At 36.5% G+C, this 26008-nt stretch overlaps 1 protein-coding gene across 4 annotated transcripts in view; it reads left to right on the top strand.

Annotated features, from left to right (window-relative positions):
• RBFOX1 (RNA binding fox-1 homolog 1) overlaps positions 1-26008 on the top strand; it is a 1043447-nt gene that overhangs the window by 822209 nt on the left and 195230 nt on the right. For all 4 annotated transcript variants that reach the window (XM_089692050.1, XM_089692041.1, XM_089692066.1 and 1 more), the window contains exon 8: positions 20267-20399. In XM_089692050.1, coding sequence (XP_089548176.1) covers positions 20267-20399 — 133 coding nt within the window. The remainder of the gene's footprint in view (positions 1-20266; positions 20400-26008) is intronic.

The following is a 26008-nucleotide window of genomic DNA, read 5'->3' on the forward strand; positions in this document are numbered from 1 at the left end:
TCCTTGTGCCATGTCAATTTGAAGCAAGGTAATTAATCACTAATCGCCCAGCGTGAAGCCAGCTGAGGGACAATCCACCAGTCATTTATTGTCTTTTTTTGCAAAACAAATTGTAACACGGAGTCGTGAAGAAAGACATCTTGCCTTTCATATTTTTTTAATCAAAACATTCACATTTTGTTATAGACCCAAGCAAGAGGCGGATGTATATTGCAGCAATACAAATAATAAATAAACTAATAGGAGTGGATTGATTGCCCATTGCTTTTCTGTTATGTCAGTTCTGAGATTACATGGAAAAAATGAACAGTGAAAAATTACTCTTCCATGTGGGGAATGGTGATTAGGCTTGTTCATTAATTAGATTTTTTGTTTTTCTCTGCAATGCATTTCGAATGAGGATATCTTGTATAAAAGCAGAAGCAAGCTAAATAAAATATAAACTCAAACTGCTGATTTATCCAGTCACTAAGCAACCCACTGAAAAAGAGGGCTGTAGTTTGAATGCAGCTGTAAAAAATATAGTTTTAATTATATTTAACACATATTTCTTTGACCAATAAAGATGAAATGTATATGGTTGGCATTATAGTTTGCAGTTAACATGAACAAACCAAACCAATGCAGCATGTTCCAATGTTCAGGTAGATATGTATAATCGGGGTTTACATGATCCACTGGTTCACTTTTACTGTTTTATTTAATACAAAGTTTTTATTTTTTGTTATTAGAATTTTACAAGCAATAGGCAAGCATAGAAGTAAGCATACATGCAATAAATAGAACCTTGTGTTCCTGAACTAGGAGCCATAATTCGCCATAGCCAAATAACTGGATCCTTAGAACACTTTTTGTTTTCAGTATGCTCCTTTTATGCCTATTATTGATTTTAAAGTGTTACTAAACCCATAACAGTAAAATCAGTTTGTATATGCAGTAAAGCATACTTGTTATACTCACTGTGGAACCTAAGGGGTTAATTCTCTGCACTGTGTAAAAAAGCCATTTGATCCTGACTTCTCTGCTCCTCCTCTTGTTCAAATGTCCACGTCTTATCTCCTGATAAGACAGACTGAACCATAGCCATTCTGCACATGCTCAATTTAGTGTGTATTGCTAGAGAGGTTTTTTGGTTTCTTGGGATAGTGCATGTGATCAGCACAGGGCCAATCAGCACTCTCCAGACAGAGGTCAGGGTGTTTACATCCTCCTAGAGCAGAAAGAAACTCCTCCTATAAGCTTTAACCAGTGCTCTGCTGAACACTGATAGAAGTCACAAGACCGCTCTAACTGATGATGAGAAAAGGTATTTAGCAGTTTATATTTACTAAAATATTGCACTTCCATGTTCTGTGGGAGACCAGATATAGTGAATGCAGGGTCCTGGGTTTAGTAACACTTTAACCCCTTTATTGATTATAACACATTTCAGAAAGGTCAATTACTAAAACAAGAATAAATATTTTGGAAATTCAAGCGCATGTTCAACCAAAACTTTTTTTTAGTTTTGGGTAGCATTAAGAAAAGGAGTGGAACCCTTTTCTGCATATTATTCTGCATATTATCCTACCAGTGGATAGGATGCTACATGTACCTATGGAAGGTTATTGACCATGATATAAACTGCAAGGGATTTGGTCATAGCCTGAGTTCCCCGCCTAAACACCCCTCCCCAAATGAGGGGATTGGTTCTCTGCTTTAAGGAGACACCCTGCTGGGTTCCTAGAAAAAGACTGTTATGCCTGGGGAAGGAAGATGAAGAGATCTCCCTTTTAACACCAGGAACCAACTTTGGGAGACAAAGCACCCTTTTGTTTGGACACTTGAACGCTGCTTAAACCAGCATTTCTGCAAGTATTCTACCTTCTTAAACCTCTTTCTTTATCTCTCTGTTGTGTTATTGCTCTCTGTATTTATATATATATATATATATATATATATATATATATAGCTACATCTTTTTCTGTAAATATTTTTATTGAACCATTTTGACCCTTTTTAGTAATAAATCCTATTTTCTGAAAAGTATTGAACTGTTTCTAAAGCTCTTTAATGCAAACCAAGAATCCCTGTCTCTAAAGAGTGCTACTGTGTGTTTTAAACTTCTGCATACATCTGCCTGCGGTGACAGTGTGTATACAGATGCTTAATCAAACATCAGTGTTACTGCTAAGATTGGCGAGTTTCCTCCTTCTCCGTACAAAAAGGCGGTGGTGGCAGTGTGAAGGGTTAGTTTCGTAATTAACCTGACCCAGTAACAATTGTTCTCAGGCTGCAGCACATAGATTGTGGTCCAGTGAGCTGGAAAATCTCTGTGCAGGGGGCAGCTGAGAGTGGCATTGTTATGACAGCGCAGTTTTAGATTGGCTAGTCCTTCAGTCACAAGTTGGTGAGAATGGCTGGGGGTCTGACGCCGCGCCCATCACACCTGCCTTCTGCTATTTGGTAATCTCATGCCAGGTTTGACTCCCAAGGCATGGTAAGAGAAGATACTGGGTTACAGTACAGAAAGGACTGTTTGGGTGGACAGTGTGAAAGGCTATTGGTGTCTATCAAATACTTCTGTTGCATCATGGCAAATAAGCAGGAATGGCACTACTTTTTTAATTTGATTGATTCGAAAAATGGCACTTCTGGTATCATCCTCTGGGTATCTACCAGTGACATATCACATCTGTTCTTAGGGAATATCTTAAGAATCGAGTTTAAAAAAGAGACTGGGAGTTATTACAGATGTTGTGGTCTTTACTTTTCTTTTAGTTGACTTTAGTGTAAAAAGATCAACTGTAGGATGTGTGACAGAAAGCCAGAAAAAACTATTGGTTGTGTCCAGGATGGAAGATATATTTTTCCCAGGTTCATACAATATACAAACTGTTTTCCTTTTTGTGCTGGGTAGTGAGCTTGCTTACCTCACTGAGGGGTTAACAAGCTCAGCTAAAGCAGATTAAGTACTTTGTTAGGTTCCTGCACTTTGTAGACATAGGTGAAAATAAACCACAATTGTGTTTCACCAATATCATGCACAACCTGCTACTGAGCTAATTCCTCTCAAATGAAATAACTTTAACTATTTATATGTTAGGCTATCCAGGCCAGGCCTGAGAGGTATTTGGTTGGGCCTGGGTGGCAATAGTTAGTTACATTTTCATCTTTTAAGATAGGATAGTAAAGTGCCCTTTTATTTAGGTTCGGTACTGCAGGAAATGCTATATAAAATTGGGAAAATGTGAATATGCTAGGAGATTTTATTTAGAATGTGTAAAAAAGAACCAGATGAGGATTTAAGGACTATATTGCCCCACCATCTGGGAACACAAGAGGGGAGCCACATTTCCCTGCTCATAAAGTATTGCATAGAAAAGAGAATGCATTTTCTATATTGCTCGAGCAGCATTAAATGCAGTTCTTCTGATATATTTTTTTCTTTTTACTTAGGAACTTTATTTTTTTATGGGTTGTACCAAGGAAATACAATTGAGTCTACATTAAGTACACTACATTGTGTGTCTCCTATATATTTAGTACAACCACTAATCAACTCTTAATACAAAGTACTCTCAAATGGCCTCCAGAAACCTTGACTGAATAGAAGTATCATGAATTAGAACTCATTAAGTCTTCACTATCTATTTCTTTAAATAAGCTCAAGTGTAGAGCTTCCAAGGATGCAGTCCACTCACAAAATCTTTTATGCTAATAAAACCTGGACACTGGATTGGATACTTAATTTCTCCCATGTGTCTATGAAGCCTTTGGATTCCAGGACCCCAAACAGTTTTTACTAATGTTTTAGGAAATTGAAAATCTTGTTTCCTTCATAACATATAAGCATCCAGAACCCCTCCATTGCCTAGGTGAGCACCCTGGATGACAGTGAGAGGGCACCATACTGTTATACTATTTTTTATTTACTGTAACATCCCACTGCAGTGTTAGATATATTAGAGCATGATCAGACCCTGTTATAAAGATAAAGTTAAAAGTTAAGGTTTCAAATCTTGTCCAAATAGGATCCTAGTAGATATTTAATCCTGCTATAGGTTTTGGAGGGGTGTAAACAAAATGCCTCTATTAAAATACTTTCAAATTCTTTATGAAATTAAGAAAAATGATATCCCATGGCATGTTTAAATGGTATTAACACCACCAAATAAGATTCATTCAATTAAATAGAGATGCATTGCACCTTGTGTTTTTCACCTCCACAACATGCAAATTGAGTATTTAGTTTCATGGTGTAATTATTTTTCCCTGTATGCTCACCTATAGTAAAGCAGATTGCTTTACTATAGGTGAGCATACAGGGAAAAATAATTACACCATGAAACTAAATACTCAATTTGCATTTTGTGGAGGTGAAAAACACAAGGTGCAATGCATCTCTATTTAATTGAATGAATCTTATTTGGTGGTTTGTGGTTCTACACAGGCTAATGTATAACTGCTATTGGTAGTGTGAAAATTGCACCCCTCTCGTGAAAGTCCTCTGTAGGTGATAGCTAAACAGTAATTAGATCTGAAACAAATACAAACAGACAGAACAATTAAGCCCTGGTTCACACCGGTGTGACTTGTCATGAGATTTGACGGCTTCAAATCACATTACAAGTTGCAACCTATAGTTTGTTGTTGCAACTCCAACTTTGTGGTGCCACACCAAAAAAAGGTTCCTGCCCTATTTTTTGCTATTTCGCGCAGATGTCAGGCAAGTCGCACCTGAAACCACACTGACCCGTGGCTTTGAAATCATGTGACTTCAAGTGAAGTCACATGATTTCAAAGTCGGATTCAGTGTGATGTGAACCAGTACTTACAGAGATCTTACTCATGTAGTGCTTGATCACATTAGCATTCCTACATTTGTGATGCAATACAGAGGGAATGGTAAGGCATACATTGGATGCAGTGGGATCTGGAACAAGAAGTTGCCTATTCCTTTGGTGAATAAGTACACGCAAGCTGAATTAATACGTAGGCACAGGGAAATAAACCAGCCATGATACTACAAACTGCAGCAACAACATGTGAGCCCATAAACACAAGGTAAGGCAAACAAATAGCACAGTGAATATAACCACACTAATATAATACCTAGTTAAAACAAATGAAAACATTTTAAAGTGTACAATGCCTTTAAAATAAAAATGTCAGGACAGTGCAAAAAGGACACCTCAAGGTGATATAGTTTTTCCAAAGTTTTGAGGAAATTTGGAAACATGCTGGTATTTAGTGGGTTGAAAATGGAAGAATTGAGGCAAGATGGAGAGGAATGAGTTGATGTGCATATGTGCAGGATAAGGGAAGTGAAGGGGAAAGGGGAAGGGGGAGTATCTACAATGCAAACAGCAGCATTTGTACATCAGTGCTCAGAGTGGCTCAGTATACTTTCACTGTATATCAAGTCATCTAACGGTGGCTGGGTCTCTGCTCATGCCAGTATAAGAGCCACCTAAAGATCTTTAATTACCTTCCTCTCATCCCCACAGATCATTCAAGGAACAGAGGGTGCCATAGCATAAAATCTTTATTTAAAATGAAAATAGAACTAAAAAAATGCTCCCATAGCAGCCTGTGCCTTTGCCCCAGCATTTGATTTGTAATCATGCAAGCTTGTGTAGATGCCAGCTCACCCAGCTTCCCTGCCTTGTGTGAGCAGGTATCCCTGCAGGATGATATTAATGTGCCTAGACCCGCCCAATGTGTTTCGTCAATGAACATTGGTAAACAAGTTGGAAAATTAGAGAGCATACAAATTGAAGCAACTTTATACTAACTGGATTAGATTAAAAACACTGATCACTTTACTATCACAGGTTATTGTAGATCAAAACGTAGAGGTAATTATTTTTAGAAAGGATTGAAACTCTACTCTGTTAGAAAAAGGTTTAAAGTGCACTTTTCTATGGTTTGCTGTTAATGTGCTCAAATTCCCAAAGTGTACCTATATTTATCTTTATGGTTTATAACCATTCTGAAATTTAATACATGCTTGAATTTATGACTACTTTTTTTTATTTAGTTCAGAGCAGTATGCCATAAATATACCTTGTTATAAATTTATCCCTAGCCACACTTTTAAAGTTTTGGATAGAGTAAAGAATGATTAGAATCCCTGTCAGTTTTTTTTTCAATTGCATCTGCTGTAGCTCTTTCCCTTCACTTTATGTCCCAGGGACAGCATTGCTACTGTAGCAAGAAATGAGCAGACAGTGCAGGCACAAACAATGATACCATGCTAACAGAGGTTTTTTCTATCCTTCCATCTCACTACTAATACACATTTTATTGCCAACTTGTTCCTTGTTAGAGAGACTTACCCTTCACTGTCTGGTGATGTTCTTTCAAATAGGGTAACAAAAAAAAAACCTTTCGGCTACAGTTATTCTCTTTTTGGTTTGTGTCTTTTTTTAATCCAGTGTATATTTGGTTTTTTTTTTGGTAGTTAATTATGAGCAGTCATTAAAATAAATCTTGTTTGAATATTTCATTCTGATACAATCTTAATGGGACTATAGGGAGGCAGAAAACATTGAGTTGGAAAGTGATATACAGTATGTATATTTGTTTAAAATCATTAAAAACAATCATTACCTGGACAGTGAACATTTTTGAGCAAACCAATTTAGAGTACTTTGAAATGGATAGAGATAGATAGATAGATAGATAGATAGATAGATAGATAGATAGATAGATAGATAGATAGATAGATATTGTAAACAGATGGATAGATAGATGTAAACACTCATTACACTTTTTTATGAATCTGTTTTGTTAAATTATTTGAAGTAAATTGTGTTCAAGGCATTTGGGAAAAAAATAACATGTGTTATTGTATAACAAACTGAAATTCATAACTCATAAAATATTCTGAACATCTGCAAAGTCTGATCTTTAGCTCATGAAACTGTCAACCCCTGTGATACAAATGATCTTATTGGTCTCAGCCCAGCATGATACCTATTATACCATTTTGTTTCTAATTTATTGTCCAGCATCTCTGATAGATTGCCTCAATAGGTGTTCCTTTGGTGTAAGCCCTAAAAATAATGAGAATTTAGCCTTGTGTGTACACTGTTTTTTCATCACAAATTAACTTCACTCTGATATGACCTAGATACATTGGTAATGTCTTTAGATCGGTACAGCTTAGAAAAGCATTCAATATGAGATGCCCGTGAGAGGAAACAGATTAGATATTGAGATGTTAGGTAAAATATTAATGTGTACATCATTTTGATAGCATACCTTTCTTTAGGGATATATCAACTGATGAGCAAATAAAAAGGAATAAATGTCCATTAATCTGCTTGTATACTTTGATGGGTTTTATGTACAATCTGCCCCCTGTAGACATTTGCATCTGCCAGGCTTTATTCTACTGCATAAAGCTAAAAAGGTTCATAGCCTAAGAATATTCTGGTATGCATATGTTTATATTTTGTGCGTGCAATAATACTACATTTTAAATCTAACTTCTAAATGCAGGTCATACAGATGTTAAATGCAAGTCCAGTGTAAAGTGTTAATTTTGTGGTAAGGTATTGTGTTTTTGGTTGTTGGTTGAAGGTGGTGGGAATGTTACAGTTTTTTGCACCCTTAACCCATTTCTGCTGCAATTTGAACCAACAGCCAATACTTCATACAGTTCCAATTTCTCAATCCCAGTTACAGCTGGGTCCCCACTAGGGATGAGAGAACTAGGAAAAGTACTGGATGCAGGAAGTTTGGTGAAGCCATGAAAAAAATCAGTAATACACAAACATATCACTGAACATCATTAAGTTATTATCTTGGTCTTTTTCAATGCCTATTTAAAGGTAGCTCCACTTTTGAGAAAAATAGTGACTAAAAAAAATAATGTAGCATAAACAACTGATACACCAGCCATATTGTAATTTAATGTTATTAAAAATTTCCTTTCTTTTTCAATTTGCAACCACAACCTTCAGGCCTTTTGTGCACAGCTGGTGTATAGAACGTCCCTAAAAATGTAATTTCCTGCCTGTGTGATTTGCTTGCTGATTTTCCCAGAAGTCTGCATTAAGATACAAGTCACATGTTAGGCATCCTCTGCAACAAGATATGTATTTTGTGTGAGCTACTCCCTAAGATTTAATTACCAGACACTGCAACTTTGCAAGTGCATCAGCTAATTATATTGAACACAGGCACACAATTTCAGGAGCCAGACTTCCAAGGACATAACTGAACATACAGCTTTTTCTTAGGAGCAGAGCAGGTAAAACTCAACTCAATTCAACTTGCAATATACATACAGTAGGATCAAGAGGAGAGTGCTTTTTTTCAAAACAAAAGTGTAATTAATCTTTAAAAGCTTTTGGGGCGAAGACAGCTGGACACTGCCATGGAGGACATGTATCAATGCAAAAAATATGTAATAACTGCAATTTAGGATAGAGAGGGTCTTTTAACGTCTTCCCGTCCACCCTACAGCAGAAAAACTGCTACAGGGTAGCACGGGTGCACAAAATCACGTATATATACTTGATTTTGCATTGACAGGTAGGGGGGTGCACTTAAGCTGAGCATGCCCTACCTGCACCGCCATTCGTGGCTACTGCCGTCAATCACTGGGTCTCGGCCGGTGATTACTCACCGGTGCCTGGTGATTTCTGAAGATCTACGATGGGGAGGAGAACTGTTTTGTTTACTAACAGTTTTCCTTCCTGTCAGCCTGGGCACACTGCTTTGGATGGCTGTGCACAGCACAGCCATCTAAAGCAGTGTACTTACAGTGAAGCATACTGACACACCCCCCTATGTAAAACACTCCCAGCACACATTTAACCCTTTGATCGCCCCTCATGTTAACCCCTTCTTGCCCAGTGCCATTAGTACAGTGTCAGTGCTTTTTTTTTAGCACTGATCACTGTATTGGTGTCGCTGGGGATGTCAGTGACACCAAGCTAGTTCCCTCCAGTGTCAGAATGTCTGCTGCAGTCCCACTATAAGTCGCTGATTGCCGCCATTACTAGTAAAAAAAAAAATTCCAATTCCAACCAATTAATTTACACGTATTGGGATTTTTTTTTAGCAAAGACATGCAGTAGAATACATTTTGGCCTAAATTTATGACGAAATTTGATTTTTAAAATTTTTTTTATTGGGCATATTTAATAGTTAAAAGTCAAAAATATAGTTTTTTTTCTCAAAATTGTCAGTCTTTTTTTTAAAAATAAAAAACGCACAAACGATCAAATACTACCAAAAGAAAGCTCTATTCGTGGGAAAAAAGGACAGCAATCACTGACTTATAGAGGGACTGTTGTGGGCATTCTGACACTGGCGGGAAACTGACTAACTGTCACTGACACCAATACAGTGATCAGTGCTAATAAAAAGCACTGACACTGTACTATTGACACTGGCCAGGAAGGGGTTAGCATGTGGGGCTATTAAAGGGTTAACTTGTGCTGTGTGATGTTTTACTGTGTGGACTGTGTGTGATTTAGATTGTAAGCACGCTTCTTTGTATTACTCTGCTGTGCAGAGCAATACAAAGCAGTGTACAGGAGCTGACAGGGGAGAGATCTGTATTGTTTACATATAAGTATCTCCCCCGTCAGTAATACTCATAGATCGCGTGATGAGTTATTGACAGCCGAGGCCGTGAATGGTGGCACGGGTAGGGTGCTCATGCCCCCTACCCAGAAATGCAAAATCACATATACGTGGTTTTGCACAGCCGTGCCACCCTGTAGCAGTATTTCTGCTAAAGGGTGGTGTGGAAGCAGTTAATTAGGCCTGATAAGATAAGACCTTTTAAATTTAAAATGAATCTAAAAACAAATCATATTTTTTCTCGATTTTAATAAGTAAGAAGATTACAAAAAAGGCCAGTTTTTTTATTGCTTATTGAAAGTGAGGAAAAATCCAAAATGTTGAGTTGTCACCAGGGGATGACTGACCATTCAAGCACTCGGGCACTGCCCGAGGGCCCGGGGTCAGTAGGGGACCCCATGAGATGCCCCTGGTACCTTTCATTGGCTTTTTCATAGGCTTTTTCGGGTGTGGGTGAGGACACAGGGGCCCCATGATCTCCTATTGCCCGGGGGCCCTATGAGTTGTCAGTCCACCCCTGGTTGTCACCAAAACAGAAATAAAAATCCTAATTAAAAGGTATGCGCTAATAACAAACTTATACAAAGGTGTATATCATCATGCAAAAAAACATTTAGTGTTTTAAATAAATAATTATAGTGTCCAAACGTAAATTAGTGTCCAAAAAAAATATAAAAAAGAGAACATAGTGGTGCAATACGTTTTTTTCATTTTATCTCTTTAATAAAAAAAGGTATAAGGAAACTCACAAACAAGGTGTCCAACAGACACCAGCTTCAATCGCAAAAAAAGGTGAGATACAATTACCGCTCACCGCGGATCTCTCCCATACAGCAGAGAACAGCAAAGCTCTCTAACGTCCACATCAAGTAGGTCCACTTGCACCATTATGTTCTCTTTTTTGTCCCTGAGTGTACTGCTTGCTCTCATGGAGATATGAGAGAGTGGAGAAGTTCATCATAAGAGCTTGGGCTGCAAAGTTGTTTGTCTGTGATTATTATTATCCGGAAGTGCCTGAAACATCACCATATCTATTTGGACATCGAGTTCATTGCTCCCAGAGCACAAGCGCTGTTGCTGGTTTATAATCTGACCAGCCATTAGCTCTGGTGAGTTCATTTAATCTCCTTTGGTGGTGGATTTTTCACAATTGGTTCAAGTCACTGAAGATATATATATATATATATATTTTTTTTTTGGACACTAATATATTTTTTTGGACACTAATTTACGTTTGGACACTATAATTATTTATTTAAAACACTAAATGTTTTTTTGGATGATGATATACACCTTTGTATAAGTTTGTTATTAGCGCATGCCTTTTAATTAGGATTATTGTTGCCAAAATTTATTTTGGGTGGGATATGCTGCTGACACTTTGGTGTTTTTTGTAAATGGCGCTTTTTTCTTTTTTAATTTGGTATAAAACAGAAATAAAAGATGGATTTTTCTATTGGTACCACTTGCTCTTGTGACAAGTATCTAAGAGGGCATTTCCCTCACTTTGGAAATATTTCCTTTTATTTTCTGTTTTGTCTACAGAACAAGAAATAAAGGGACATAACTCTATTGGGACACAGATGGGGACACAAAAAACAAAATCTTAAATTAGTTTAAATCATGCCCTACTCTATCCAATAATTAAAGAAATATAATTTAGGTTTATTATATACCTTGAATTGGTAATGCCTGAACACAATTTTGCAACTTTGACATGTATAGTAAGACTGTACATATCATCTAAACTACTTAGTGCATCCAGGTGTATTGTACCATGTTTTTGTTTTCGGGACAAATTGTATTTTCTTTTGATGGTAAAAGGAAATGGATATCTCATGATTTTTTTTATTGGTATAAAAAAAAAAAACTGGCCCAAAATTGTTTTAAAAAATGTACCTGTATATTTCATGCTACTACCATAACTTACCACCAAAGAACATCCCAAAATAAATTCTCTTCTTCCTGATAATCACAGTGATACCACATATGTGCATGTTAGTTGTTGTTTGTACCTATAGTACAAGCTCAGAAACAATAGTGCACATTTTGCTTTTTTTATCCTACCTAAAACACACTGACATTAACTGACACCAAAAATAATTAAACTTTTTTTTTGTTAATCCTGCCCAAAATATACTGACCGGGACCTTTGACCCTTACTTGACCCATACATGAACCTTGGCACTGACCTAGAATAAACCTTGACCTAGCTATTTTTTTTCTTTATTTTTTATTTTATTTTTTTTAACAGTTTTGTTTATTTACATCTTTCTCCCTTCAAGGAGAGAGAGATACAATGTATCTCTCCCTCCATTCAGAAAGAATGAAAACACATGGGCAGGCTGTCACAGCAATCAGGTGACCTGGAAACAGGAGTCTAGGGTCCCAATCATTAGTACGGGTCCCAGGGCACCCAGTGACTGATACGCATGTATGCAGCCCCATGGATAAAAGCCTACTTCCGTGAGACCGCATATATACATACGGCCTGTGGGAAGGGGTTAAAAAAGCTTTCATACGTTACAAATTAAAGTTATAAACTCTGATAAAAAATAGATCACTAATCATAATTACATAGCTTTTTATATAATATATTCATTATGACTAGTTTATACTCTATTGTACTTTAATATCCTAAATCCTATCATTACACCTCATAATGCAAAAAAAAGGAGCAAAATGTCAGTAACTCCATTTCTAAATGCTGATTGATTGCTGCATATTTGGCCAGCATAATGTGTGCTTTAATTAGTAATTTAACAATTATAGTTTCAAGATATAGCAATAATTATTGTAGCTAAGTGAGATATTCAGGTCTCTTATACAGTTAATTTCAGTGTCACAATGCAACAATTGTGCAACATGTGTATTAGGAAAAATTCCAAAAGGTAATCATATAATATCAAAATTGGTTGCTAAGTGGAAACATTTGGTTGGATCTCAAATATTGTTCATTGTTGCAGAGGTAAGTTTGTTTTTTGCTTGACCTTTTATGGAGAACTTGTGCACAATGTTCTGGAAAAAATGTACATGGATGGATGGTTAAGCATTTCACAAGTACATGAAGAATGTAATTTGGGGCATGTTCAAGAGACAAACCAAATACACTTTGGTGTTTAAAGCATGAGATTTGTAATCAGGGTATTAGATTAATATGGATGTTTGCTTAATTTGGAATTTTTCTTGTAGATGTTTCATCCCTGCTTTCTGTCCATGGCTGAAATTTCCAACCCTGGGGTAGCTCTAAATATTTTTGCAATTGCAGCTAAATGAGTACTTTTTCAAGGAGAAAAGTAGTTCAGAATCAAACCACTGGTTAAGTATACAGAGCATGCTGATACACACATAGGTAGGGAATTAAGTTATAGCAATGTACAGTAAAAACACTGATTTGACAAAACACAGGCAAAAAAATCAATCCTTACAAAATTTAGGTAACAAATGGGTAATCGATACAATACATGGTCAGCAAACAGGCAACTGGGGCTATATATCGGAACAAAGGAACAATCTTTACAATGAATGCACAACAAACATAAAATAGTTACAATATGCGGGAAACAAATGTCATTATTCATTTCATGAATACAAAACACAAGTTGTAGCAATGAGTGGATTAAAAAAGACATTAATTACAATAGAGGGGCAAGAAATGAACTAGTGTGGCAATGTTTGGGAAATAAATGCAATTATTACAATATGTGGGCAGAAAACAGACTGTCATGGCATACAGTAAATGAATAGGAATATACATTATATGCTGAAAAAGGGAAATAGTAAAAATATTCGGCACCAAATGGTATGTTATGACAATACAGGTGCAATATGTTGACATTTGTGACAATGTGTGGGCAATAAAAAGGCACTTGATACAATTAGCAGGTAAGAAATTGGCATTCATTACACTATGTTTGACGCAATATCTAAAGTTATGTCCTCAACTAATAAGAAAGCTCAAGACCATGATTTTACTGAGGCCAGGGTCTGAGCTTTCTTTTACTTTATACATATACAGTATGTGAAAGTGTGCCTTTTAAAGTTGTGTATATGTCATATAATAAAATGTCATGAATGTTGGAGTCATCCAGTCATTTTAATCTAGCTATTTTATTATTATATTTTGTAGTATTAAACTATAAAAAACTGCAATGGCAGTTAAGAAGGCCTTCATAACCTTTATACCCGATTTGAGTACTCCATATTTTTTTAGAATAATGTTTTTTGTAAAAATTCCAATCAAAACGTACAAAAGTACAAAGAAACATGGGTATAGCATACAACAACATACAGCATATATAGCAAATAACATACAATGCAAAGCTAAAATGAACATTAGGCACAAATGATAACAGCAGCTTCAGGTGGATAGCCTATGTGTGGTCCAGTGTAAAGTGTAAATACAAACACACTAAGCAAGTCAATGCAAAGAGAAACTACATACATTTTACAGGAAAATTAGGGATTTAGTATATTTTAGTATTAACATGATTAAGCTTATACTTTTGGTTTTCTATCATTTTCCTTTTTCTTGGCAACTCCTTTGAGCCAGGGCTGGGATTGATCAATAAAATATATCTGACACATTAAATGTTACGAATGTATTAAACCGCACTATAAAATTCCTGGAAGATTTAAGCTTTTTTATTTGCAAATATCTAGCTATATTAATAGGTGCAAGGAATCTAATAATGTGTCTTTGTCAGCCTGATTTTCAGTAATTAAGTGTCCTCCTGTGTTAAGAGAAGAATAATTTAAAATGCCATTAAGAATATTTATCCCTTATTGAGAGACTCTACTCAACATAAATTAAAAGCATTTGTTAGAGAAAATGGGCAGGTGTTTTGTATTTTGATAACCGTAGGAAAAAAAAAAAGTGTAATAGATCATTTTAGACAGGTGTCTGTAACGACTCTTAGCTTGCATTTGATCTTCACTTAAAAATTATAAACAAACCATATATTTTCATGAACTGATTTTATAAGTTTAAAAAAATGTGCTGTTGGAAATTTTTCTGCACGTTTTTCTTTTTTCCTGTGGACTAAATTTGAGACCGAGGGTAGAAAAACTGGAGGTGAGCCCAGTTAGAAATTTTCTTTTTTTTTGTTTTCCATTGGGTTTAAAAAATTGCTTAGTTCTTATTGATTATGTTTATATTTTTAGATCTAAAATCGGTGGGGGAGACACATAAAAATTTACAGAAAGTTTGCAGAAAGGAGGTCTTTTATTATTCAGTAGCCACATCGTCTGCCCCATATTCTCTGGATAAATAGACAATATGAAAGAATTGTTTCTGTTTCACCTACTTAGCTGGTGCAGGATTGAATGTTTTTATCCATCTTTCAGAAGCATCTAATTTTTTTTATATTTTAATTAATTAATGAATGAATGAATTAATTAAATTGTTGACTTGTATAGTGTGCCTAGCGGTTTATTGTCAGTGTTTGCACAGAACACTGTAGTTTTTCTTTAAAATTTGATACATTTTCTGAACCATATGTAGTTGTACTTTCTAGCGCTATAATGCTGCGAGTGATTTCATGTTAATTTTAACAAAAAGGTGATTAGATTTTATATTACCTGAAATACATATGGATTTTTTAAGAGTTTAGAACTTTGTTTTTTTATGGAAGGTGAAGAAAGGGTTTGAACAAATCATTTGGGACTTGAAGAGTTTGAAAAATCACAGACATTTGCTTTGTAATAAAAGTAAAATTTAATTTTATTGTATATGATTACCCTTTTAAAGTCAAATGTCAAACAATAAGCAGTTTTGTACATTTAATTGATTTCTGTTTTGTAACTAGTGTATTTCTTCTAGCTGTAAGAACCACAGACTTCAGACCATGCAAAAATAGGCTACCAGCACTAGAAGCTTTATGGGTTAACAATACTTTAATGAAATGATGGCATCTTAGTTGTCCCCTGCAGTTAGATATTGATACTGTTTATTAATGCTTTTTGGACTCTTGATAAAAACAATGCATATCATAACTATACCATAATTCAGATCTTGTTCACTTCAACACAATGCTCTGTTGCTCTTCATTGTTGACATTCTGTTTTTATCTCACCATTTAAATCCTAACAGAATTACTGTAAACCCTCTCTTTGCTGAAAGGAATCTCATAAAGCCTGGAAGGTACTATAGCCAGGTGATAATGGATGAGTTAGCATGATTTCAGTAATGCCTCTCACAGGCATTACAAGCTGTGGTTTTAGCAGATCATAAACGTTCTTTTTTGTTTTCTCATTCCCCTCACTTGAAAACGTGCTAGTCTGCCAACAAGAAATATTACAGACAGCGAGAGACTTGCTTTTCTGTGTCTTGCTGGAAATAGAGTGCACTGCAGAATAAATAAATAATGCAAAATGAATATAGAACATCCTGAACACAGTAATTTGTATGCTTCAGTGAAACTTTTGCTTTCCACTTTGTAGACTATATATACAGTGGGTTTCCTTTGGAAAATTTACTGTGTCTAAAAATCTCTTTTCTTACACATTTAATTGTTTTCTCAAAGTGTTTTACATGACTAAGGTCTTTGTCTACCTATAGTTGCTTAAAGCAGCAGGGTATTGCATTAAAAACATGTATGAGACATGGTACTGTTTTATTCAGATAACCATGCATACATCAGTTTCTGAGCACTGAAGTGTGCATTAACGCCAGTGGCACCAAATGTTATTATGAATAATGCTTTTTTAAACACAAACATTTGAACGATGCCTTTTAGACACATGTATATGTTTTTTAACTGTCCAAAGGCTTGGTACATATATAAAGCACATTTGACATTCACTTTGACTCATACCTTTGTCCAGTCAAACTATATTCCCTGACATTAGGCCAACATCTGGATTCCTCATTCTAAAATGGGCAATCTAGGTCTTTTTTTTTATTCCATAATATTTTATTGAAGTTTGAAGTAAATAACTATATACAATTATGTCACAAAACAATACAGGTCAAGCTTAATGAACCATTGTAAGCAGATACAAGGTATGATTAAAATAAGGGAATTAAAAGAGAAAGAGAGAGGGAAAAAAAATCTATGTCTCAGTAATATCTATTCTATAGAGTTGATTTACTAAAGGCAAATATACTGTGAACTGCAAGCTCACTTGCTCCAGAGCTTAGCAAATGAGGTAAAATTCATATTGCAAAGAATACATGCAAGAAAAATAAAACAAAAGCATTTTTGTTTGCACCATGATTGCATGATAGAAATCAGCAGAGCTTCCCCTCATTTCATGGCTTCCCTTTGCAGTGCACAGTGTATTTGCTTTTAGTAAATCAACCCCACTGCTGTTTGCTGTAACAGCTGTAGTGGGTTTAAAAGCCCATGCTGCGGCATAAGCTTTACATCAGTGGCAGCAAAAGGGTTAAACTCATCATTTAAACAATGTGTCACTTTGGATAGCCGTTGTACTGTTGTGTCAGGGATCATATACAGTGCCTGGACAGACATTGTCTCTGATCATCACCACAGCATTACACTGTCACCAGACCAGTGCAGTCAGTCACAATGTCCCCAATAACCACCACACCAACCACACCACTGTGTACTTTTGGTGCAGGGGATTGATCCTTTTTTTATTACACTTGCTTATTGCTTACTACAGTACCAATAAATCTCAATCCTCTAACAGATATTGGCACCTTTGTTTGCAAGTGTGATAACTGTGATTGGTCACAACAAACATATGGTACAGGAATAATGTAATTGGCCCTTTACAACAAACTGTGATCCACTGTGTCAAAGGGATACAGCAATCAAAGAGCACTCTGCTGCACTCTGTAGAAGCTGCACTTGAGCAGCCAACTTGATCCACATATATATGCCCTCCCTATCGGCAAAGCTCCTATCCAGCCCATGTACATAAACGGAGGGATAGGAGCTTCATCAATGCTGTAATAAATCACCGTTTCTTGTTCAAACATTTTATTTTTTTTTTAACAGAGGGGAAAAGACAGTGGCAGTAGACATTACATAGGCATGAAAGCACAGGGAGTAATGATCACATTAATAATGCCATTACAGAGAATGGGGGAGGAAGGGAGAATGAAAAAAAAAAATATATATATATATAACGTTTCTCATGACATAAAGTGGGCGAAAGCTATGAGCAAAAAATAGCAAAATGACATAATGGATTTGATAGGTGGAGATACAAACTCCCCGATACTACATAAGGGGAACAGGAGGGTCAGAAGGAAAGTAGGGAAGGGTGGGGTAAGGTAGTTGACTTACCAATTGTCAGAAATGAAAGGGGTAATATACGAAATCGGTAGGAAGTAAAACCAGAGTAATGTAAAATATATGTATTTATCAAGGGTTAAGAAGTGATTCGTCAAAGTTTGGCGGGAGAAAACACTGTACCAAGGGGTTACAAACATTCAAGAATTTAGGGATAGTATCTAAGATTGTAGCTTCGCCTTTAGTGTGAATCATAGCCTGAGTAACTCTATTCTTAACAACTGCAATGCTTAAGGAGGGAGATTTCCAGGATTTGGCTATAACCTGCTTAGCTGCTGTAGTAACTTGTAGAATGAGTTTGAATTGCGAATTGGTTATGCCAGGGGGGCATAAGTTGAGCAGAGCTGTAACCAGGTTCGGTTGGAGCGTGTTTGCACCAAGTTTGGATAGTATGCTAAAGACATCAGCCCAGAAGGCTTGAGCGATTGGGCAATCCCACCAAATGTGAAAATGTGTCCCTAGGTCTACGCAGCCTCTAAAGCATGTGGGGGAGTAATTTGGGGTGTATTTTGCACTAAATCACCTTTTATGCGTCTGCAGAATACCTAATATTATTTGGAGGATCAGATTATTGGTGGAATAATATGTTATTTTAGTTTTAAATTCTTCAGATGTAACTCACTTAGCAAGATTGGAACATTTACCCTTTTTCTGGAACAGCACTCTGACATTTTCAGTGTGAATTATACAAAGGCACTTCCTAAATGATTGCCCACATGCATTCACTTCATTAATTGTTTATTTGATTACTTGTACTTTCTTTATTAATTCCAGCAGTTTATTGTATGTTTAAAGGATGTAATAGAGTTGAATTGTTGTTCTAAACTTACTAAATATTCTCTTATATACAAAACAACAAAAGTATCAAAATCATTATTATGATCATAACTCCTAGACTCACTAGCAGATTAAAAACTGAATATATGATTGATGCTTGCACATTATATTTCTCTTAGACTTTGTACAGAAATTATTTATTTTTTACCACAAATGCAATTACAAGTTTAATCACTAAAGCTGGAAAGCTAAAGCATAAAATAATGTAAATCTTAGGCCCTGATTTATCAAGTTTCATTTTACTTAAGAAGTGGTAATTAGTGCCTAAGGTATACTAAAATGACATATAATAAAATCTATTGTGAGGCTATTTTAAAATGCCCTAATGTGAATCTGTGGCCAGACTATAGACATTCAAGTATTAACATTTTCTTAACAAAAGTATATGAGCTATAAAACAAACCATGGCTGACCTCTCATACAATGCAAGATGATGTAATGGTTTCTGCATTGTACGTTATGATGTATGGGAACTGCAACCAGTCAGGCATTGAGGTTAGGGGGCTTAGGGTAAGCATTTGTACTCCCCCCCCAACCAAACAAGCATTTAACCCATACGGTGTGTGTGTGTGTGCGTATGTGTGTTGGGGGGGCATGTGTGTGTGTGTGTGTGTGTGTGTGTTGGGGGGGAGTGTGTGAGTGTGTGTGTGTGTGTGTGTGGGAGGGGGGGGGCTGTTTTATGGAGAAAGTTACCAGCTTAATAATAGAAGAGCATCACAACCATTCAGGTCTCACTTTACAGAAGTCAGATAACTAAAATACAAATCCTAAATAGTTGCTTTGGGTTTGTTAATGTATATTGCTAAACAAAACCTTTTTTGTTTTAAGTAGAGTGTGGAAGGGCTAAACCCTCTGTCAAGTTTTCATTGCTGTGGTTGCCCCTATTAGAGAGATTCACCACTCTGTACACTGTAACCAAGAAAGAAAGTGAATATTAGAGCTGTCCCCAAAACAAGAAGTAAGGGGAAATTTTCCACTGGGGACACCTGTTCCAGAGACAATTGTCTAAAAGTGGGGTTCCCTTAACTTTTGGCTATTTCCTTTAATTTCCTGTTGTGTCTCTGTGGCAGGACATGAATAGAAATTTCAGTACACAGATGAAAACAAATTACCAGACAGGGGTTTATTAGAGAAACGGCACCTTCTCTATAGAAAAAAAAAGGACAATACACACACTTTAACTTTGCACTTTTCCTTACTGAATAGGCATTTTCACGATATTAAATTAACCTTTTGCATCCAATGTATAGTATATTTATTATAGTATTTACATAATGTGGATTCACTGTATTATGTTAGTACAACAAAGTATAATAGTCCAAATGCAGTATCTCATAGTCTGCAATAACTTTTTCTTTGATCTCATTTGTGATTTATTGCTGTAGATTAATATATTTGACATTTATGGGTACATAAGGAATCATGGGTGCATAAGGAATTGCAGACCATGAAGATATCGCTTGCATTGTACAATAACATTCTACAGCACTTTGATACAGTGATGAATATTTGTATACAGTATGTACATGTGCTATGTATATGTATTTGTGTATTTAATAATATTTGACTGTGTTCTTTTACAGTACCTGGCTTTCCCTATCCTGCTGCAACAGCTGCTGCCGCTTATAGAGGGGCACACCTTAGAGGTAGAGGCCGTACAGTCTATAACACATTTCGTGCAGCAGCACCTCCTCCTCCTATCCCAGCTTATGGCGGGTAAGAAATATATCCTTTTTATCCTATTATTATATTTTCCCAACAGCAAAAAAATCAACTTTCTTAGAGAAATGCATGCTGTTCTTCTCTCACCTCAGAAACTAACACAGTGTGTTGCCAGGCCAAGTGCCTAAAGTTGTGCACCTTGCTCAGGCTATTGAAAAATGACTGTAATTTGTACTGTCATGGTTGGTGGCTTTAAGCATTTGATATATCACATGTTGTTATGTAAATTATACTAGAGCTTAGATGCTGCAGTATTGAAGAGATTGCTACAATTGAAAATGTACCTCTCGTGATTGCAAACATCTGGTCATTAAAGAGGTTTGATGAAGCGACACTGTGAAGCGCCCCTCAAATTCTGATTAATACGATTTCAGTGCACCAATAAAATCCATTTTTTTGTCTTCACTTAAGGTGCAGATGCATCAGTAAATGTTCAATCCTCAGTATACACCCCTTGACAAAGTGTAGAAAAAATGAAATATGGCCTCAGTGCTCTGATTTATATAGCTGCACTAGTAAAGTTTCTTTCATTTGAATTATCTTATTTTGGGGGTTTTCAGGTTTTCAGCCACATGAATTAAGTGCTGTTTGCTGATGAAGTTTAGTATCTCTCATAGCTCATGTATAGCAACATTATGGGTATAAATGTTACCAAAAAAGTAAATAAATAGGGAGTGGTTACTATTATATAGAGACTACAGTGCTATAAATGTAACACTTTAAATTAAATATTAAGAAAAGTTAGACCTCTGCATTGTTTTTTACATTTAAAGTATCACAGCATTATAGGAGACAACAATATATTACCTTTATTTCTATAAAATTGTACATTATTATGGAAATATAAAGGAAAGCTATTGTCTTGTATTTTTTTTATGTATTTAAATGTGATATGCTTAAGTTAAATAATATTTTAGTGTATCTATAGAATGTAAAATGGGTCTGAAATTTAATATATGCACCCCCAGTGTGGCACCATCCCAGCATATGTCTGAAACAGAAAACCGGAGTGTACAGTTGCATCCTGTTCTATCCTCAGTGAAAATGGGACTATACGTGTCAACCTCCGGGAGGATAAATCTGTAATATCCCATCGAACAACAGTAATAAAAAATGTATAAACTTTTATTGGTTTTTCATTAAAAAAATTAAGTCACACTTCGCATTTTAAAACCAAATGATCTTTGAAGATGATATCAGCATGTGGTTACATTCAAACAGCAGTAAGATGCACAATAAGCATATAGGATCAATGCGTTTCACTGCATTTGCTTCCTCAGGATCCATGCTTTAGATGAAACACTATAACAATAGAAATACAGTCATAAAATACAGCAAAGCTAAGTATTGACATCAAATTAATTAATAATCATAACAAGTAGCCAACAGTTGGGGGGGGGGGAGAAAAAAAATGCATCCTACTGCTATTTCAACCTAACCACATGTTGATATCATCTTCAAAGATTTGGTTTTAAAATGTGAAGTGTGACTTTGTTTTTTTTAATACTGAACCAATAAAAGTACTGTATATATATTTTTTATTACTGTTGTTCGATGTGATATTACAGATTTATCCTCCTGGTAGCTGACACATACAGGTGAAACTCAAAAAATTAGAATATCGTGCAAAAGTTAATTTATTTCAGCAATGCAACTTAAAAAGTGAAACTAATATATGAGAATAGACTCATTACATGCAAAGCAAAATAGTTCAAGCCGTGATTTGTCATAATTGTGATGATTATGGCTTACAGCTCAGGAAAACGCCAAATCCACAATCTCAGAAAATTAGAATATTGTGAAAAGATGCAATATTCTAGGCTCAAAGTGTCCCACTCTAATCAGCTAATTAAGCCATAACACCTGCAAAGGGTTCCTGAGCCTTTAAATGGTCTCTCAGTCTGGTTCAGTAGGAATCACAATCATGGGAAAGACTGATGACCTGACAGTTGTGCAGAAAACCATCACTGACACCCTCCATAAGGAGGGAAAGCCTCAAAAGGTAATAGCAAAAGAAGTTGGATGTTCGCAAAGTGCTGTATCAAAGCACATTAATAGAAAGTTATGTGGAAGGGAAAAGTGTGGAAGAAAAAGGTGCACAAGCAGCAGGGATGACCGCAGCCTGGAGGGGATTGTCAGGAAAAGGCCATTCAAAAGTGTTGGGGACTTTCACAAGAAGTGGACTGAGGCTGGAGTCAGTGCATCAAGAGCCACCATACACAGATGGATCCTGGACATGGGCTTCAAATGTCGTATTCCTCTTGTCAAGCCGCTCCTGAACAACAAACAACATCAGAAGCGTCTTACCTGGGCTAAAGAAAAACAGACCTGTTCTGTTGCTCAGTGGTCCAAAGTCCTCTTTTCTGATGAGAGCAACTTTTGCATCTCATTTGGAAACCAAGGACCCAGAGTATGGAGGAAGAATGGAGAGGCACACACTGCAAGATGCTTGAAGTCCAGTGTGAGGTTTCCACAGTCTGTGTTGATTTGGGGAGCCATGTCATCTGCTGGTGTTGGTCCACTGTGCTTCATTAAGTCCAGGGTCAACGCAGCCGTCTACCAGGAGATTTTGGAGCACTTCAAGCTTCCTTCCGCAGACGAGCTTTATGGGGATGCTGACTTCATTTTCCAGCAGGACTTGGCACCTGCCCACACTGCCAAAAGCACCAAAACCTGGTTCAATGACCGTGGGATTCTTGTGCTTGATTGGCCAGCAAACTCGCCTGACCTGAACCCCATAAAGAATCTATGGGGTATTGCCAAGAGAAAGATGAGAGACATGAGACCGAACAATGCAGAAGGGCTGAAGGTCGCTATTGAAGCATCCTGGTCTTCCATAACACCTCAGCAGTGCCACAGGCTGATAGCTTCCATGCCACGCCGCATTGAGGCAGTAATTGCTGCAAAAGGGACCCAAACCAAGTACTGAGTACATATGCATGCTTATACTTTTCAGAGGTCCAATATTGTTCTATGTACAATCCTTGTTTTATTGATTGCATATAATATTCTAATTTTCTGAGATTGTGGATTTGGGGTTTTCATGAGCTGTAAGCCATAATCATCACAATTATGACAATTTACAGCTTGAACTATCTTGCTTTGCATGTAATGAGTCTATCTCATATATTAGTTTCATCTTTTAAGTTGCATTACTGAAATAAATGAACTTTTGCACGATATTCTAATTTTTCGAGTTTCACCTGTATAAAGTCCCATTTTTACTGTAGATAGAACAGGACTACCCGGATTAACTGGATGCAACTGTACATTCCGGTTTTCTGTTCTAAAAAATATTTTAACCACTTCCCATCCTTAGGCTGTATATATATATATATATATATATATATATATATATATGACTTCAGATAAAAGTGGCTTTACCAGGATCATGGCTGCAGCTGAAGCCATGATCCTGGTATCATTCTTTAGAGGAGGCAATGGACTTTCTGATAAAAGTTATCCAAACAGCACTTCTCACCACCTTTCCCAGGCTCTCCCATCCCACTAAGTAGTTTGGAACCAATGCAACCTGTTGTATCAGATGCAGTATGAAAATTGGGAAAAATTTCCATCCTCTAATCTCCTCTGTGGCCTACGAAACCAGAAGCTACAAGAATTTTGTCACTTCTGGTTTGTTTGTATGTTTATAATCTGTTACCTGCTTGTAAAGCAGCCAGTCTTAGTTTGATTGGCTGCTTTCGAGAGCAGAGGGAAAATTTGGGGTCTAATAGACCCCAGATCTCTCCATAAAGAAGATCTGTCACAGACCATGCTATCACAAGGGATGTTGTTCATTCTTTGTGATAGTAATAAAGTTAATTTTAAAAAAAATAATGATACATTCTAATAAAATAAATAACAATAAAAAATGTAAATCACCCCATCCCTCTGTGCTCATGCACAAATATGAATGAGCATGTGAGTCCCTCAAGCATATGTAAATAGTGATTGCACTACACATGTGAAGTATTGCCGTAAAGTGAGAGCAATAATGTGTAACTCTAAACTAGTAACCTGTAAAAGATTTAAAGCATCGTCTATGGATAATTTAATGCACTGTCATTTGTTATCATTTCATGGGCGTACACAGTTTTTAAGCATGATATGTTAGGTATCTTTTTACTCAGCATGGCATCAGATTTTATATTTAACCAAGAAATTGGGTATTATATTGTGTTTTTGTGTGCAAAAATGATTAAAGTCTATTTTTCCTGAAAATTTGTGTTTGATAAACTGCCGCATGAATATTGTGTGACATAAAACAAATTGCAACACCCACCAATTTATTCTCCAAGGCAGAAAATGCATAATGTCTAGGGATTCTAAGTAATTTTATAGCAAACAAATGCAGGTTTTTTTATATGTATGTCAGAAATGTCAGAATTGGCACATGGGCAGCAATTGGTAAGCTCAGTCATGCAATGCACACATATTTACAACCAATGACAGCAATTCAGGTAATGCTGTTACCAGTCAGCTGGGCAGAAACTGACTCCCAAATAACGAGTGCTTGCAAAGGTTGCATAATATTCATGTAACACACAAAGATCACTTTGAGGGTTTGTTATTTTACTATTGCTCTACGGAGAAAGGATCACATGCATTCATGAGCATCAGCCAAATCAGGGAAAAGACAGTAGGGTACCTGGATAAGCAGGGCTTATCTCACTTTCCTTTTTTTTTAATAGTTCTGCTCTTGTATGGCTGGGCTTTATGTGTTAATATTATTGGTTTTATTCATGGTGAACAGAATTTTACTCATTGTTTAACCCCTTGACACCGACCATACACAAATATGCGGCCTCTCGGCGGTTGGGCTTTGACGCCGAGCGGCTGTATATTTGCATACCAACACAAATGTCGGTGTCTCATGGAAAGGTCCCGATCTCCCCTTGCATTAGGGACCTTTTCTGATCATGTGACCACCGTGTCAGCGAATCACAGCGGTCACATGGCCCTAAAACCCAGCCTCTGAAACCCTTTAAAGGGCCAGAAGGCGCCAGCATGAAGAAGTTAAGATAGCGGTCTTTCTCTTTGCTGGTGCTTGCCCACTTGCTAGAAATATTTAATATTTCTATTATTCTTCAACAGTAGACATCCCTTTTTTTTGTTAACAGATCATTGAAACTGATAACAGAAGAAAGCATCAACAATTCTGAAACAGAATTGTAAAATGCATGTACTGTATGTCATTCTAATTTAGGCATCCAATTTACTAGTAGACAAAATTGTAGTGAAAGGTTTGTTGACATTCCACACACCTTTACTTTAATTACATTTAAATCAGAGTCAGACTTCAATATAGCAAACACACTAAAGGCAACTCCACATAAGTCTACCTTGTGGGCTTGTTCACACCACACTTTTGTGATCCAGATGTTTTTCTGCATGCACTGTTCTGATGTGTTTTGGTTGCAGTCATTCCTACAGTCAGCAGGGGATCCCAGGGATGAGTCACTGGATGCTAAGATGCTGGTGGGTGCTGACTCCTTAACAACCAATGACTTATCGCTGCTGCTGACAACAGGGATGACTTATTGGTTGTTAGGACAACGGTGGGTTCCAGTTCCTAGCAACCAACAGAAATTGCAAGCAAAAAC

The sequence above is a fragment of the Staurois parvus genome, unplaced genomic scaffold, assembly GCF_062004578.1.
Source record: "Staurois parvus isolate SC_StPar_1 unplaced genomic scaffold, SC_StPar_1.0 ptg000022l, whole genome shotgun sequence".
NCBI classification, from domain to species: Eukaryota; Metazoa; Chordata; class Amphibia; order Anura; family Ranidae; genus Staurois; species Staurois parvus.